The sequence below is a fragment of the Sapajus apella genome, unplaced genomic scaffold, assembly GCF_009761245.1.
Source record: "Sapajus apella isolate SASKATOON/1434 unplaced genomic scaffold, GSC_monkey_1.0 scaffold52, whole genome shotgun sequence".
Taxonomy (NCBI): Eukaryota; Metazoa; Chordata; class Mammalia; order Primates; family Cebidae; genus Sapajus; species Sapajus apella.
In genome coordinates, this window is record NW_022436992.1 from 11,031,913 (window position 1) to 11,050,318 (window position 18,406).

General features: G+C 44.6%; 1 protein-coding gene and 1 non-coding gene across 2 annotated transcripts; one reads left to right on the top strand and one right to left on the bottom strand.

The window, feature by feature from the left end:
- Positions 1-2,352: 2,352 nt before the first annotated feature.
- LOC116527034 lies at positions 2,353-2,492 on the bottom strand. Its single transcript, XR_004258351.1, has one exon. It is a non-coding gene; the product is annotated as a U4 spliceosomal RNA (small nuclear RNA).
- Positions 2,493-8,533: 6,041 nt separating this feature from the next.
- Positions 8,534-15,737, top strand: MAT2A (methionine adenosyltransferase 2A). The gene is made up of 9 exons (XM_032243547.1): positions 8,534-9,891; positions 11,568-11,645; positions 11,742-11,864; positions 12,112-12,224; positions 12,308-12,451; positions 12,626-12,844; positions 13,039-13,221; positions 13,377-13,510; positions 14,131-15,737. The coding sequence occupies exons 1-9, from the start codon at positions 9,801-9,803 to the stop codon at positions 14,231-14,233; spliced, it is 1,188 nt and encodes a 395-aa protein (XP_032099438.1). The 5' UTR covers positions 8,534-9,800; the 3' UTR covers positions 14,234-15,737.
- The last annotated feature ends 2,669 nt before the right edge of the window (positions 15,738-18,406 follow it).

Genomic DNA, 18,406 nt, shown 5'->3' on the forward strand with positions numbered 1-18,406 from the left:
TGCCTTCCAGACAGGGTACAGGCAATTTGGACTCTGTATTATGAACTCCAGCATTAGCAAAAACCCATATCTTGCTGGTTCTCAATCAGAAGCACTTTCAGTTGTCACAAGTTGGAGAGGTGGGTGTGGGGTGGTACTAGTATCTAATGGAGAAAGGCCAGGGATACTGCTACACATCCTGTAACACATGGAATAGCCTCCCAAAACAATTATCCAGCATAAAATGTCAAAAGTGCCAAGGCTGGAGAAACCCTGCAAAATATCTGATTAATAGCATCTACATGTTGTTTAAGACCAGAGAGTGATTACACTTTTGATAGTAATTCCACATGCTACCTGGACCTGGCCTCATAGGAAGTTCCTGCCTGGGCTACACTGAGTTGTCTCTTTTGTAATCATTTTGCACAAATCCAGACAAATCAGTTTCTAAACAATTTGAGGTTGAATTCTTGAAGCACTCTCTTTTCTCGATGGGTCTAAATAGATAGATGTGCTTAAAATTTTTATGAGGTTTTTTTTTTTTGTTTGTTTGTTTGCTCTGCACCCAGGTTGGAGTGCAGTGGCACAATCTTGGCTCACTGCAACCTCCACCTCCTGGTTTCAAGCGATTTTTGTGTCTCAGCCTCCTGAGTAGCTGGGATCACAGGCAAGTGCCATCATGCCTGGCTAATTTTTGTATTTTTAGTAGAGATGGGGTTTTGCCATCTTGGCTAGGCTGGTCTTAAACTCCTGGTCTCAAATGATTTGCCTGCCTCGACCTCCCCCAGTGCTGGGATTACAGGCCTGAGCCACTGTGCTGGGCCTGATTCTCCTTTCTTTAATACATTAAGAAAGAACTACTATGAAAGGGGAATTGGGAGAAGAGAACATCCTCTTCCATCTCAGGCCTATTCTCCAGCAGATCAGTTTTTAAAAATTGTTCACATGGAAGTTGGAGATCTGGAAATTGGAAATGGGAGATTGGAAATTGTAGATTGGAAATTCCTTTAGAACTAGCCATGTTTGGACAGACTTTGGAAAGTTTTCATGTAGCCCCAGGGATACTGTATCCCAGTCTACAGACTACTGGTCTAGATCCTTGCTACTCGAAGTGTGGTCCATAGTCCAGCAGGATGAGCATCACCTGAGAGCATGTTCAAAATGGAGAATCTTGCTAAAATGCATAGTATAAGGAGATCCCCAGGTAATTCACATATACATTAAAGTTTGAGAACCCACCTGCTTCTATCCATGGTCCTGAAGGAAAAATACTTTCATCATATATATTAAATGCATCTTTTTTTTTCTTTTTTGAGATAGTCTTGCTCTGCCACCCAGGCTGGAGGATAATGGTGTGATCTCCACTCACTGCAACCTCCACCTCCCAGGTTCAAGCTCTTCTCCTGCCTCAGGCTCCCGAGTAGCTGGGATTACAGGTGCCCACCATCTCGCCCGGCTAATTTTGTATTTTTAGTAGAGACGGGGTTTTACAATGTTGGTTAGGCTGGTCTTGAACTCCTGACCTCAAGCAATCCACCCACCTCGGCCTCCCAAAGTGCTAGGATTACAGGCATGAGCCACAGTGCCTGGCCACTAAATGAATCTTATAGGCTTCTTGAAAGTATAACGTTATCACTATTGATTCAGTTAACAACTGCTAGCCCAATAATTTTCAACCCCAGTTGCTCATTAGAATCATGTGGGTTTATTTTTCAAAATACCTATGCCCTGTCCCAAACCCAGAAATACTGATTTAATAGGTCTAGGGTGGGATCCAGGCATTAGTTGATTTAAAGCACTTTAGTTGATTCTACTGTCCAGGCAGGACTGAAACCACAACCTGTTCCTCCGGATCACCTACCTGAGAAAGGCTGCCCACTACTCTGAATCCTAGCTGGTGCAGTTGTCAAGGGACTCCAGAAACAGGTCTAATCTGTTAATCTAATGTTGCCAGGTTTTATCTGCACGTAATCTAATCCAAGATATGTGGGTTGATACCTCCAACCCAGCTGGAATCCTGGAAAGAGGGTACCAATGTAGAAACCTGCCCAGAGGAAAGGATCCTTCCAGAGGGACATATTAGGCAATCACTCTGCCAGGTCACCTTCCTTGTGATGAGTGCCATGAATCCTGCAGGACTGCACACAAAGGGTGATATCGCTGCAGGCCAACTTTGGGGACAGAGACTAGAACTCTGTTCTCCAGCAGCTGAGAGGATCTCAACTTCAGTAAACAGTGACCATGGCCTGGCTTCTAATCTTTTCCTCTGTCAGGTCTTTCATTGCAGAGTATAGATAAACCAAAATCTCTTTACAAAATATTTTTATCCTTCATGGATTGCCTTTTTCAGTTAAGTGGGATTTTTTTTTCCAGTCTCCGTAGAGACTGTCAAAAATTGCGAATGCCGACTATATTGCAAGTTGTCACAGCAGGGTATTGGGAAAAGTTTTCAATTAACAATAATCGTGCCTTGGATAAACCTCATTGGCTACTAACTACCACTGCACAAAGCTTAAATGGGATTTTAAGAACACAAACTACTTAAACTTCCTGGAGAAGTGGGTGGCCACAAGACTGAAAAGTTATCAAAGTATGGCAACCTTAGCAAGCAGGTAATATCTCTGTGAACTGTGATGGCACCACCATTGAGGGCAGGGGCACACGTTCTAAACTGCCCCACCAAATCAGAATTCTCTGTCCTCAAGCACTTTCTGCCCTGGGGGCAGCTGCATCCTCCCATAGAGCGGAGCCAGGAGAGATAAAGGATACAGGAGTTCTTTAATACTTCTACCCTAACATCCTCAATTACCCAGGGCATGGGGCAGGATCTTCCTTTAGCTGTCAATTTAAAATAGAAGCATCCTGAGGCCAAATCAGGTATCAGTTAGTGGGAGATGAGTCCAAATGCAGTGATCCAAAGGAAAGAAGAATCAGAGATGAAAAGATATATCAGAAAGGCCCAGGTGTCCATGGTACCAAGCTAGCAAAGCTGGAGATGGAAACAAAAGCACATAAGTAATTGTACTAGTAAGACAAAGCTGGCAATCATCCAGGGGCAGCCTTGAGTTCAGGACAGGTTAAACCAAGTCCAGTTTCAAGAGGTGGGTATGTGCCCACCAGAAGGGTTGGATGGGGTCTAAAGAGGAAGATCCTTAAATGATACACTGATTGTTGGGAATGGCACCAGACTTCGGATGAAAGCTGAGGATGGCAAATGGGTAAGTCTACATGATAGCAGAAATGGCTTCACCCTGTCCCAACAAAGATATTGATGATTCAGATGAAAAGAGGCCTGGCTCTAAAGAACAGACAAGTGGCTAGACTAAGTGGTAACAGAAATAGTGAGAGTAGATTGTTACAAGAGTCACTGGTGAGCAGTTGTCTTTGGCCACAGGTAAACTTCGCTAAATCCAGAGAGCTTCATCCATACTTGGGGAAGAAGGGAGATTTGAATCCTGTTGCTTGGATCCTGTCTATCCCCATGAATTGCACCATTAGAAATTCAGGAAAGTACCATGCACATAATCAAAGCTCCCCCAGAAGCCACACTAAAGGGAAAGCTAGAGACACAACATTATATTATTTAGATTCTTTCTCCTGCCTACCTTCATGCCCCTAGTTTTTCCCAAACTCACTGTACAAATGAATTAATTCATTTCTTTTTTTTTTTTTTTAATTGCGACACGGTCCTGCTCTGTCACTCAGGCTAGAGTGCAGTGGTAGAATCTTAGCTCACTGCAGCCTCCAACTCCCAGGCTCAAGCAGTCCTCCCACCTCAGCCTCCAGAGTAGCTGGGGCTACAGGCGCATACCACCATGCCTGACTAATTTTTTGTATTTTTTGGTGCAGATGAGGTTTCGCCATGTTGCCCAGGCTGGTCTTGAACTACCAAGCTCTCGCGATCTACCCTCCTTGGCCTCCCAAAGTGCTGAGATTACAGCAATAAGCCACAGCGCCCAGCCTAATTCCTTCCTTCCTTCCCTCCCGCCCTCCCTCCCTCCCTTTGTCCTTCCTTCTTTCTTTTCTTCTCTTTTTTTCTGAGAGAAGGTCTCACTGTGTCACCCATGCTGGAGTGAGTGGTGTGATCTTGGCTCACTGCACCTCTGCCTCCCAGGTTCACGAGATTCTCCCACCTCAGCCTCCTGAGTATCTGAGACTGCTGTCCTGTGTCACCACACACAGGTAATTTTTGTAATTTTTGGTAGAGATGGGGATTTCACCATGTTGGCCAGGCTGGTCTCAAACTCCTGACCTCACATGATCCACTTACCTCAGACTTCCAAAATACCTGGATTACAGGGTTAAGCCACTGTGCCCAGCCCTAATGCATTTAGTCGTTTCAGAAAAATGCTCAAACTGTGTTTTCCTCTGCTCTCACACCAACACAGCAACAATCAACACGGAAGACTTCTATGACCCCCAAATATGTGAAAACTTCTCCTCACCAGCAAGCAAACAATCAATTCTGCAGCAGACACCAACTAGGTGTCCCTGAATTCCATTCCAACGCTATCTACCAGGATAGCAACAGATCCCACAAATTAAGAGCTCAGTCCCACAAGACTGCCCTCTCCTATCAGCCACAATTCCGGGCTTCTGGAACTTCTCACCAACAAGCTTCAAGGTGGAGTTCCCACCACCTCTTCTTTAGGTCTGATTAATTTGCTAGAGTGGGCTGGGCACGGTGGCTTACACCTGTAATCCCAGCATTTTGGGAGGCCGAGGCAGGCGGATCACCTGAGGTCAGGAGTTCAAGACCAGCCTGGCCAACGTGGCGAAACCCCATCTCTACTAAAAACACAAAAATTAGCCAGGCATGGTGGCAGGTGCCTATAATCCCAGCTACTCGTAGGCTGAGGCAGGAAAATCGCTTGAACTTGGGGGCAGAGGTTGCAGTGAGGTGAGATTGCATCACTTCACTCTAGCCTGGGAGGAATCGTGACACTCTGCCTCAAAAAAAAAAAAAAAAAATTGGCTAGAGTGGCTCACAGAATTCAGGGAAGCAGTTGCTCATGTTTACCGGTTATTTTAAAGGATACAGACAAACAGCCAGATGAAGAGATGCATAGGATAAGGTCTGGAAGGGTCCCAAGTGCAGGAGCTTCTGTTCCCACAGAGTTGGGGTGCGCCAGCCTCCTAGCACGTGGATGAGTTCTTATTTACTTTCCTGCCAGCCTCCACGTGTTCAGATCTCCAGAAGTTCTCTGAACCCAGTCCTCTTGGGTTTTTATGGAAGCTTCATGACCTCAGCATTCCTTGTCCCAGGGTGCGGGGCAGGACCTTCTATGGAATGAGGGTCTTATGACCCACAGTCAGAAAGGCAGGGCAAGATTAGATTTCTGCCTTGGGGCAGGTGAAAGAGAGGCAGGAGAAAGTCAGAGAGATTCTGTTTCCCGAGGCCTGCTCCTGAGCCCTAACTCAGCATTTATAACAAAAGACTGTATAACAAGGGCTATGGGAGTTATGATCCAGGAACCATGGACAGAAACATATATATTAACATCACATTTATCATTGAGGTTGAGCATTTTTTCATGTTTATTGCAATTTGCATTTTCTTCTTGGTGAGCTACCTATTTATTTTATGTTGTGTATATTTTCCCACAGTAAAAGAGAATGAAATAATTTACAGCCCTACATGGTATCCTGGAGAGACAGTCATAAAAATTTTTAAGAAAAAAAAAATCCATGTTTCTCTGAATAGTAAGATATGTAGGTGTGAGTGTTCACAGAAGAAGGAATGGAAGGATATAAACCAAATTGTTAATATTAATGACCTCAGGGAGTATGCAGTATTTACTGTTTGGCTATAAGAAGAGGAATTAATTTAGAGGTCAGATCAGGCTCAAGTCCCTAGCTCCACTACTGCTTTGATGTGTGACATGGATGAATAACATGCCAGTTTCTTCATGTGTAAAACAGGAAGAGAAATAGAGCTGTTGTGAGGAGTGGATATTACAACAGTGTCTGTCACAATAAAGTATAGCTATTGTCATCATATTATTATCTCCTTCAGTGTCTTCTTCACTGTACCATATCTGTCCTTCCATTCAGAACTTTTTTATTGGGACTGTAAAAAGATTTTTAAATATCAAAAGAGAAAAACATAGAAATAAAAACAAAATTCAAAAAGCCTATTATTAGGGGTTTACATAGTACTTGTTTCTGATCTCACTAGAGCTAGCTTGCCTCTGAGGCCATCTGAGATAGCTAAACTTTGGCCCTAAAGTACTGGTACAAATTTGGAGACATGTGGCCTACATTTCTTTCTTCTTGACCTGTCTTCACATAGAAGATGCTCTTAAGCCTCACAGACTAGGAGCCTCCTTCTCAATCTCTCCATACCTTCACTTGCTCTTTGCTATTCCTACTGTCACCTTCCTCTTTTCTCCTGCCACATCAACAGCTTCTTACACTGCAAATGTTCTCTTTTACTTACTGGAATTCTCTCCCTGACTGACAGACTGATAAGGAGTTGTTTATTTGCTGTTTGAGTCACGAATATCATTTTTATCCAATCCCAACTTTGCCTTTTTTGTAGGACTACTGCTACATTTACGTACTCTGGCTTGAGAAATCTGGAGCCTTTAGGCAGTGATTAGATTTCTTTTATGTGCTTTACAACACTTCACAAATTCATTAATGATAAACAGGAAATAAACCAATAATTCTCCTGGTTTATTTCACCCTTAGGACACTCATCTATGAAATCAGAAATCTTATTCCTGTCAGAACAGGATGCCATGTGCTTCCCCGTTAGCAAAGAAGTTTTAATTTTATTAATTACAATACTTATGACTAAACCAACGCAGGACCTCTTTCCATGGATTTCACATGATCGTCAGAGTTTCTCATTTTTCTGCTTCCTTCTGCCATCTTTATATTCATTTGCCTTTTGTTTCCTTCCCTTCCTCTCTTCTCTCTTCCTCTTGAACATTTTAAAGCACTTCATGTGTGCCCAGCATTTAGTAACAAAGCTTGAGCAAAACAGGCCACCTTTTCATTATTATGGCGCTTACAAGCCTAACTGGGAGTTGGAGACATTCATCAAATAATCACCAAATCTATAATGTAAAACTGCACTTAGTGCCATGAAAGAAAACACAGTCCCCTGTGACAAATCTGTGTAGATGAAGGCTTCATCCAGGAAGTGGCAGCTGAGCTGGAGTGAGAAGTATAAGAAGGAGTTAGCCAGGCATCTCCCTGCATTTAGAGCACTGAGTAGGCAGAGACCAGGATTGTCATAGCATTTGCTCCTGGGTCTGCCTCACAGATGTGCTCATAAATATTTGTGGAAGGGAGGAAGGGGCAATACGAATGATATAAAATAAATGTATCCTGCTTTGTTTTGATACTGAGCAATTAATAAATTTAACTGCCACTAACTAAAAAAAAAAAAAAAATCTAAAAAAGAGGAAGAAAAGAGAGTGTGGCAAAAGACAAGGCTGCAGAAGTACCAGCCAAATCACACTGGGGCCTTTAAGAGTATGTAGAGATTTTAGTCTGAATCCTACAGAAATTGAAAGCCACTGAAAAGTAATTCACAGGAAATATAGCTAATTTTTTTACAGCTTACATTTTTAAAAATTATGTACTAGATACTGTGCTAAAGACTCTACTTGTACTATTTTAATCCTTGAGACAATCCTATGATATACTATTAATATTCCAATTTTACAGAATGAGGATACTGAAGCATAGAGAGGCTGTGACTCCAAACCCCTACTCTTAACCACCGTGTTACACCTACACACTATTCACAAGGGAGAGACGTAGGTAAGCAATTATGTACAGCTGATTCTCATCTCTTCGGCAGGCCTAGCCCCACTGTGGAGTCGGTAGCACAGGGGTATCAGGATTTAATGAGCCAATCATTGACTTTATGCCCCTTGTTCTGACTCCCTATTAATAAAATAACCTTCTAATTATATTCTGGCTTCCCATATAGATTTTTCTTCTGGGAGATAATGCACTGACCAGCCTACACACGCATTTTATTCCAGTTGACAATTTTATTACTCATTGTAATAAACTGGCATTCTGCTTTTTTAAAAAATGAGATAACATTCAAACAACAAAAAAATTGATAGTTTTATACAGTTACTTTTCCATCAAAGGTTAGCCTGAAAAGTAAAAGGCAACAAATAAAAATACCAAGATCTATCGTCTCTTCTGTGGTGCAACCTTTTCTTGCTGCCTGCTTTGAGCGACCCTGAACTTGGTCAGGGAGTCTGGGGATGAGCCCTTTCTTTACCTTCTTTGTCGATGCCCCCAGCACAGCCCAAGTGCTTCCTTTGTTTCCCAGTGAGCCTTTAGCAAATCCCACCTTTCCTCCCGCACCGGCGGCAAGGACTGTTCTTGGGAATGCACTTCGTTCTCCGGGCAGTATGCAGCTGGAGGCTGTTACTAGGGGTCTCCACCTCCCCAGCGTAAAGTGCAGCCCATGCTAAGAGCAGGCTGTTCCCTGAGAACGTCATTAAACCTGGCGTTCTTGTTCTGCGCTCCGCTCAGGGCCACCAGGCCACCAGCCCCTGACCAGACCTGCATCGAGACCCCGGCCCCCAATGCGGGCTCCCTTCGAACGGGACTCCTCGACATCAGTTCCTGACTCCCTACTCCTTGCCGGCTCAAGTTTTGTTTTGCTCTTTTTCCCTCTGTCTATAATTCCTTTATTGGGCAAAACTGGGACAAACGCAGGAGGGCATTTTAAAGTGAAAGCTTCATGAAGCAGCCTATTCCACGCTGTCGAGAGATCTGCCTAAGCATATTCAAGGGAATGAATGGTCCTCACCCACCAAAAAAGAAATCTTCGTTCCATATTCTCCCAAGCAGAGAATTGAAACATCGATTTCCACCCCCCCTTCAAAGGCACAGGAAGGCCACAGGGCAAGGACGGCTTTGGGAGCAGCCTCCTTTCTCTCTGGGGGAAAGGCTGGAGCGCAGCCTCCACTTTAAGTCCACGAAGCACGAAGGGTAGGGGTTCCTCAGAAACTTTAGCGCGGGGGAGCGGGGAGGAGGGCGATTGTTTAAATCGATGGCACACCCTCATTAATCTGCTTTCCGGCCATCTTCAGCAGAGCCATTCACCAGGAAACGACTAGAAGGTGGGCCGGCGCCCCTCAGATTTCCCGGCTCCAGCAGCGAGCCGGGCGGGAACGCCGGGTGAAGGCCGTGAGGAGCCCTCGGTGGCCGGCCAAGATGGCCACCTTCACATGGCCGACCGCCACTGGCTCCCGTCACCAGGCATCTAGAGGCGGGGCGGCCGGAAAGACCCCAGCAGGACCACAAAATCTCTGCAATTCCCGCCGCCTCCGCCGGGGGACGCGACCTCCGGGACAGATATCCCAGCCAACGGTCGGAAGGGAGGTGCCATGTCACAGCACAGGGGAGCGAGTCCAGCAAGCCCCAGTCGCTTTTCCTCCCACATCGAACATGGAAGGGCACAACCCTCAATCTCCTCGCATCTGCACTTTCCCTAGGCTCTGGCTGCTGAAGATGGCTAAACGGTCTCCGAAGGGCCGGGCCGTCTCGGCCCCTCCCGCGGCCGCGCAGAATGGTTCAGCCCGGCCTCCGTGGGGCACGCTGCCCTTCCTCCCCAACCCCCGTGCGAGTGGTGCATTGGCGCGCGGCGCCGAGGGGCGGGACCCGAGCCGGGCGCGCGCGGGCGCTGCTCTATAAATAGCGGGCCGCGCCGCCCGCCGCCTCGTTCGCTCCGCGCCGCCCGCCTGCTCCGAGTAGGACGCTGTCCACAGCTTGCGCATTTCGCAGCCGCCGCCTCGCCGCTGTTCTTCTCAACGCCACTTCCACTCACCGACACCAACATGAACGGGCAGCTCAACGGCTTCCACGAGGCGTTCATCGAGGAGGGCACGTTCCTCTTCACTTCAGAGTCGGTGGGGGAAGGCCACCCAGGTGAGGGGACGGCCTGGAGCGAAGCGTGGGGCAGGGCAGAGGGCAGCGCCGAGGTCCGGCCGGCCGCGGCCGGCTGGTGGTGGGGCCCGCGCGGGTCGTCCTCGTCCGCCTGGTGGTGGGAAGAGCGGTGACCGTACGCTTTCCTCGTGGCGCCTCCAAGGCCGGGCGCGTGGCCGCCGCTCCTCTTCCCCCTCCCCTTCCTCTTCTCCCTTCTCCACCCTACTCCCATTCGGCCGCGCGCCTCGGCATGCGGAAGGTTCCAGAAAACGAGAAGGGCGGGGGCCGAGGCCGCTGGTGTGTTCTGGCCGGGGAGGGAGGGCACTGTTAACCCCTCCCGGCCCTGCCGTCTGACAAACCTGGAGTGGGCGACCCGCCCCGCGTGCTCGCGTCCGGCCCTCGGGAGCGCGCGCCCCGCATTGCAGCGGTGACCACGTGTTTGCCGCATGTGGCATCTGGGCAAGGGGGAGCCGTGGGCAGCCCGGGTGCCCGGTTTGAGGGGGGGGTGGGTGGCCTATGCCTCGCGACATCGTCTGGCTGCACTGCCTCCGTGGTTAGGTCTTGACCACACGCTGGAGAATACGCACATGCCCTTCGGCGGATATGGCCTTGTCTTCAAGGTGACGGCCTCCGACTAAATATAGCGCATGTCCGAGAAGGCAGTCCTTATTTGGACCCCGTGTAAAAAGGATGGGAAGCATGAATAAGGAGCTGCCGTTGCTTTGGGTTCCCTTTTAAAGTCTTTGGTGCTTACCGTTAGGCAGGGTTTTACCTCACTTGAGGCTTTGTCCGCTCAACCGCCATAATGGGGATCAATTGGCACGTGAAGGAGTAAAGCTGTTTCCAGGAACTGAAAATCTCAGCCTGAACATATTGGCTAGTAAAGATGATTATTTGGCTCTTTAGGCTGTTTCTGCCCTTAGGATGACCGCAGTAGCTATCTAGTCTGGTGGCTTTACCGTCTAGTCAGTCTACTGTGCCTATGATGAAATCCCGCAAGTAACTTAGTGGTATGAGGACAAAACCCAGGATATTGGTGGGTGCTGAAGGTCAGCTGTTAAACCAGTTACTAGTAGACCGAGTCTTGATCCTCTAGTCTGACTTACACGTTATATTTGGATTCTATTTTGGGTGGTTATGAAAATTCAAATAAATGAACTTTGAGTAGAGGGATATTTGTTCCTTCTCCCTTCTAATGACAGAGCAGGGGGAAGTTGGTTAAGGATTCGGAATATGTTTAAGCATTTTCTACACTGTTAAGCTTTTGTTCCCTGCGCAATTCCTAACGAAATCAAATAATTGCCGTTTTAGTCACAGACTGCTTTTCCTTTAATTGTTTAATTAAATTCTCTTGTTGCTCATTATAATTAGTGCTCCTTAAGATTAGGGAGACTGGCCTACCTGTGGCCTCAGTTCTACCAGACCCCCAGGTGCACAGGGGTTTGGTACAGTTACGGAATGATTATGATGTGTAGGACAAATGCTGTTTTTTAAGAGATTGGACTAACGGTTCATCTTTCTGGTGGGTGGTTAGATTTATAATGCAAACTTTGAAATTTAGGGGTAAAGTGCGTATACAATGAATTAAGGTGTATTAAACATTTGATCGTTGCAGGGAGGGAGCTTGACCAAATACATTCTTTGTTTAAAGAAATTGACCCGGAATTTCTCTCTTCCAGATAAGATTTGTGATCAGATAAGTGATGCTGTCCTTGATGCCCACCTTCAACAGGATCCTGATGCCAAAGTTGCTTGTGGTAGGTTGATAATGTGCTTGCTTATCAACTGGTAGAAAGGTAGCATAAAAATTATTTTTATAAAATTGATGTTTGAGTTGAATCTCTTTTTATTAGAAACTGTTGCTAAAACTGGAATGATCCTTCTTGCTGGGGAAATTACATCCAGAGCTGCTGTTGACTACCAGAAAGTGGTTCGTGAAGCTGTTAAGCACATTGGATATGATGATTCTTCCAAAGGTTTGTGTTAATAGTTCTGCTCATTTTTTCTAGATAGCAGCTAGTGAGATTTGAAGAAACTCCTAGAATGTTCCTGCTAATCCTGAACTCCTGTGTTTTACTATACTCTTAAGCTCTATTCTGTTCATTCTCTAAAAGGTCTGATGGTTTAGGTATATTTGATTTCTTCAGTGTTTAGAATTCAAAATAATTGCTGTAAATAGATACTGCTATGACCTAAACAAGACGTTTTGTTTTTTGCTTATAGGGTTTGACTACAAAACTTGTAATGTGCTGGTAGCCTTGGAGCAACAGTCACCAGATATTGCCCAAGGTGTTCATCTTGACAGAAATGAGGAAGACATTGGTGCTGGAGACCAGGTATCTTGGTGTAGAGGCTGTTTTAATCTCTTCTAACATGAAATTCTGGAGCTTGATCACATTGATGACTTTTCCTTCTTTAGGGCTTGATGTTTGGCTATGCCACTGATGAAACTGAGGAGTGTATGCCTTTAACTATTGTCTTGGCACACAAGCTTAATGCCAAACTGGCAGAACTACGCCGTAATGGCACTTTGCCTTGGTTACGCCCTGATTCTAAAACTCAAGTAAGTGATTATAAAGCTTGGTTGTTTCATTTATTATATCAGTGTAGAAGATCCATACTTTTGATAATAGCTAACTGAAAAAAATCGCATTTGTTTTACTGTATTGTAACTCAGATAAATGAATACAAAGCTTTTGGTTGGTAGACTATTCTGATAATCTGTGTTGTCTTCAAGGTTACTGTGCAGTATATGCAGGATCGAGGTGCTGTGCTTCCCATCAGAGTCCACACAATTGTTATATCTGTTCAGCATGATGAAGAGGTTTGTCTTGATGAGATGAGGGATGCCCTAAAGGAGAAAGTCATCAAAGCCGTTGTGCCTGCAAAATACCTTGATGAGGATACAATCTACCACCTACAGCCAAGTGGCAGATTTGTTATTGGTGGGCCTCAGGTAATGTCATTTTGTTGCATTTTTTCTGGATTTTTGATGGTTACTTAAAAATTTGGCTACTGCATTTTTTCTAGGCTTTCTGAAACCTACATGTGAATCGTCGGAGGATATTTGCGGGTGAATTCAGAATAGGCAACCTAATCCACTTCTTGGAAGGCAGTAGGCATAAAGTAACTTAAATCCTGTAATTTCAGGGTGATGCTGGTTTGACTGGACGGAAAATCATTGTGGACACTTATGGTGGTTGGGGTGCTCATGGAGGAGGTGCCTTTTCAGGAAAGGATTATACCAAGGTCGACCGTTCAGCTGCTTATGCTGCTCGTTGGGTGGCAAAATCCCTTGTTAAAGGAGGTCTGTGCCGGAGGGTTCTTGTTCAGGTATGTACTCTTAAATAACAGGAGCGATTTAAAGTCATGTAAGTGGGGGGGTATTCAGTAGTAATCTACTTAACTACTTGTTTTATACCAATGTATTACACAAGTGTGGGGGTCTTTTCAATCACTGATTCTTAGGACATTTGAATCCTTTTTAGGTCTCTTACGCTATTGGAGTTTCTCATCCATTATCTATCTCCATTTTCCATTATGGTACCTCTCAGAAGAGTGAGAGAGAGCTATTAGAGATTGTGAAGAAGAATTTCGATCTCCGCCCTGGGGTCATTGTCAGGTAAAGATGGTAAAGCCTGTTGCTAGTCAAGTATTGAGGGTGTGGGTATGTGTATATATACTTGAGTCTGAGGAGGTGAAGGTGTGAAGGAAGACTTCTCAAATGGGAATATATTTTAATTCCTAGAACAGTGTTGAATTGCTGCCTTAGTTGAGAAATTTTAAATTATGGTGCTCCATGGCTTAGGCTAACCACCCTAGAGAATCTTCCAGTTTTGATATTTGAGCTTTGTGCTCTTACCTAAGGGTGTTTACCATTAAGAAATCTAAAGTGGGATGCTCAAGGCTTGTTATAATGTAAAAACCATGGTGTAGGGTGTGGGCAGTGGGGACCTTGGTAAGTATTCTGTGATCTCAGATGAGCTTTTTGACAATTGAAATTTCTCAGAATAATGAAGTTTTCACGTTTGTTGAGCCAGGGATGGAAAAACAACTATAGTTACTAATAAGGACTGTGCAAGGAGTTTGGACACCAGGGAAGTAACACTTTTGCCACAAATTTTTTTCCTAGCATATCCCAGAGAACTCATTTGCCAGAGCCCTTGAAAATGAGTCTTGCTGATTGTTTTGCTTTATTTTAATTTAATGCTACATATTAAGTTACGGACTTGTATATTCCAGGGATCTGGATCTGAAGAAGCCAATTTATCAGAGGACTGCAGCCTATGGCCACTTTGGTAGGGACAGCTTCCCATGGGAAGTGCCCAAAAAGCTTAAATATTGAAAGTGTTAGCCTTTTTTCCCCAGACTTGTTGGCGTAGGCTACAGAGAAGCCTTCAAGCTCTGAGGGAAAGGGCCCTCCTTCCTAAATTTTTCTGTCCTCTTTCAGCTCCTGACAGTTGCAGTCACTCTAGTCAATGACATGAATTTTAGCTTTTGTGGGGGACTGTAAGTTGGGCTTGCTATTCTGTCCCTAGGTGTTTTGTTCACCATTATAATGAATTTAGTGAGCATAGGTGATCCATGTAACTGCCTAGAAACAACACTGTAGTAAATAATGCTTTGAAATTGAACCTTTGTGCCCTATCACCCAACGCTCCAAAGTCCTAATTGCATTGACTTTCCCACCAGATGCTGAAAATGTCCTTGTAATGTGCACGTAAAGTACTTGTAGTTCCACTTATAGCCTCTGTCTGGCAATGCCACAGCCCTGTCAGCATGAATTTGTAATGTCTTGAGCTCTATTATGAATGTGAAGCCTTCCCCTTATCCTCCCTGTAACTTGATCCATTTCTAATTATGTAGCTCTTTGTCAGGGAGTGTTCCCTATCCAATCAATCTTGCATGTAACGCAAGTTCCCAGTTGGAGCTCTAGCCTGACATCAAAAAAAGGCAGTTACCATTAAACCATCTCCCTGGTGCTTATGCTCTTAATTGCCACCTCTAACAGCACCAAATCAAAATCTCTCCACTCTCAGCTGTCTTTTGGAGGACGTACGTAATAAGGTTTTAATTTAGTAAACCAATCCTATGCATGGTTTCAGCACTAGCCAAACCTCACCAACTCCTAGTTCTAGAAAAACAGGCACTTGGCAGCCTTGTGATGTCATACAGAGAAGTCACAGGGCAGTACCTGAGGGTCTGTAGGTTGCACACTTTGGTACCAGATAACTTTTTTTTTTCTTTATAAGAAAGCCTGAGTACTCCACACTGCACAATAACTCCTCCCAGGGTTTTAACTTTGTTTTATTTTCAAAACCAGGTCCAATGAGCTTTCTGAACAGCTGGTGTAGCTACAGAGAAACCAGCTTCCTTCAGAGAGCAGTGCTTTTGGCGGGGAGGAGGAAATCCCTTCATACTTGAACGTTTTCTAATTGCTTATTTATTGTATTCTGGGGTATGGCGTAAGTACAGAGAAGCCATCACCTCAGATGGCAGCTTTTAAAAGATTTTTTTTTTTCTCTCTCAACACCATGATTCCTTTAACATGTTTCCAGCATTCCCAGGTAGGCCAAGGTGTCCTACAGAAAAACCTTGGGTTAGACCTACAGGGGGTCTGGCTGGTGTTAACAGAAGGGAGGGCAGAGCTGGTGCGGCTGGCCATGGAGAAAGCTGACTTGGCTGGTGTGGTACAGAGAAGCCAGCTTGTTTACATGCTTATTCCATGACAGCTTGCCCTAAGCAGAAAGTGCCTTTCAGGATCTATTTTTGGAGGTTTATTACGTATGTCTGGTTCTCAATTCCAACAGTTTAATGAAGATCTAAATAAAATGCTAGGTTCTACCTTAGCTGTGTCTCTCTTTCATTATTGTTAAAGTGCTTTGGGCCCAGGTGTGATAGTACATGCCCCATAATCCCAACACTGCCGAAGGCTGAAGTAAGACCACGTGAACATAGGAGTCGGAGGCTGTAGTGAACCATTATCAAGCCACTGTACTCTAGCCTGGGTGACTGTGAGATTGCCTGTTAAAAGAATGAAATTGTATGACCTGAGAATATTATATGTGTACCTTTAACCCTGAATTGTAATCTTAGCCATCATTTAGGAAAATCACCTCAATCCCTAGACCCACTGTGTAGGCATTTAAAGGCTTACAATGCAGTAAGAGCAAGATTTGAATACTCCTAGGAGACTCAGGCCAAGATTCATATGTCCTTAATGCAGTAGCCATTCAATGGCATTTCCAAGTTTTCGACTAAGATTCAGGGCTTCAAACCATTGAAGACACAAAAGCCACTAAAGGTATTAGCCTGGAAGAAGAAATATCCATCCAGTCCTGGCAATTTAAGCCTAATTGACATACATTTTATTAAAATAATGAAGTGTTAAGGGCTATAGTTTCATGTTCCCGTTTGGGAAGTTGTAAAATGTGATTTCTAGTCTATCTTGCAGAGACAAATATACAAATGAAATTTGTTACGGTGAAAATGCTATAAATTTGCAAAGGGTTAATTTCATTTCACAGGTGTAGAAAATCCGTAGACCATGCTGGTCTTGAGCCTAGGAGCCACATAGACAGTAGCCACTTGGAATACATTTCTTGTGGCATTTGAATGGTGGTCCAGCTTTACTCTTGTTCTACAAATGTAAAGCAAGAAATGCTTGCTTATGGCCGTTAGGACGGAGGCTTAAAAACTTGGAATCTAGGCTGGGTGTGGTGGCAGGTGCCTGTAATGTCAACTACTAGGGAGGCTTAGAGTCGCTTGAACCTAGGAGGTGGAGGTTGCAGTGAGCTGAGAGCACCACTGCACTCCAACCTGGGTAACAAAGTGAGACCATCTCAAAGTATGTTGGGAAGTAGGGGGAGGGTAAGGTTAAATCCTATGCAGATGTACCAATTAGCCTTGTTCCAACTTGAGAACCTGAATTTTGCATATTGAAAGCTCCAGAACAATCTTTCATAAAGGAGTTCTTAGATGCCAATACATTGCAGATAACCATATTGGCTAAATTAGGGTAACAAGCATCAATAAGTGCTTCTAAGTTGGTAGAGTAGCATCAGAGAAGTTTTCAAAAAGTAACTGCTTTAAGGTTATGTTTAGTATCTGCTAAGTAAATGAAGATTCCCCAGTCTTCAAGGAACTTGGGGAATATAGTGTTGTCCTGCCCAGCCTGGGGGAAAAAAAAGTATCTTAAAGGTAATAATGAAGGTGGTGGATGAACACTAAGCAGGCCACGGGGAACAGAGCCAAAGGAGTGAAAGCATAAAAAGGAATAAGGGTGATTATAAATAGTTAAGAATCAAAGCATCAAGTATGACTTAAGGGAATGTCTTATTTAGGTTGAAAAGTCTATATAATCTGCCTTTCTAAAAAGTTTCAAAGGGGATGGATACCCATCGGGGCAAAGATCCAAATGCTCAGGGTAGAATGAGGAGGAAGAATACTAAAGCCTTTTGGATAAAAGGCCTTTGATAGCCCATTTTTAGATTGGCTACATTTGCAACCCAACTCTATCCCACTGATGAACAGCTTTTATTACCAGTATTTACATAATCACTTATTCTTTCCACCTCACCATATCCCAACATTTTCCTTGGAAAAACTGGTCAGAGAGGTGGTAGTTGTACTAACAGTTTGAGGAAGGCATTTTCCTTGTCCTATTAAGAAAAATACTTTTGCAAGTGTCTCCTCCCAAAGAACTCTTGGGACTTTTATTACCAGTCAAGTAGGTACAGTGAGCTTGGCAAACACAGTGCCAGTGTATCTTCTATTGTGTTACTATGAGAAAAGATCTGCAAAAGGATTAAAAATCAGTGTCACTCCCACCTCCATTCTTATTTTACTGGTTTTTTGAGATGGAGTTTCACTCTGTTGCCAGGCTGGAGTGCAATGGCACAATCTTGGCTCACTGCAACCTCCACCTCCCGGATTCAAGAGATTCTCCTTCTTCAGCCTCCCGACTAGTTGGGATTATACGCATGAAGATAAATTACTTTTTGTGCATTTACACCACCACGCCCAGCTAATTTTGTATTTTTAGTAGAGACAGGGTTTTTCCCATGTCGGTCAGGCTGGTCTTGAACTCTTGACCTCAGGTAATCCACCTCAGCCTTCCAAAGAGCTGGGGTTACAGGTGAGCCACCACACCTGGCCTTTGTTTTTTTTTTTTTTTTTTAAAGACAGAGTTTCACTCTGTTGCCCAGGCTGGAGTGCAGTGGTGTGATCTCAGCTCACTGCAATCTCCACCTCCTGAGTTCAAGTGATTCTCCTGCTTCAGCCTCCCAAGTAGCTGGAACTACCAGTGCATGCCACCACACCCAGCTAATTTTTGTATTTTTAGTAGAGACGGGGTTTTACCATGTTGGCCAGGATGGTCTCGATCTCCTGACCTTGTGATCCGCCCATCTCGGCCTGCCAAAGCGCTGGGTCCCCACCCCCATTCTTACAAAATAATCAGGGGATCCTATGTCATAGCCATTTCTTGCCCATACAATACCTTGAATGAATAAGGGAT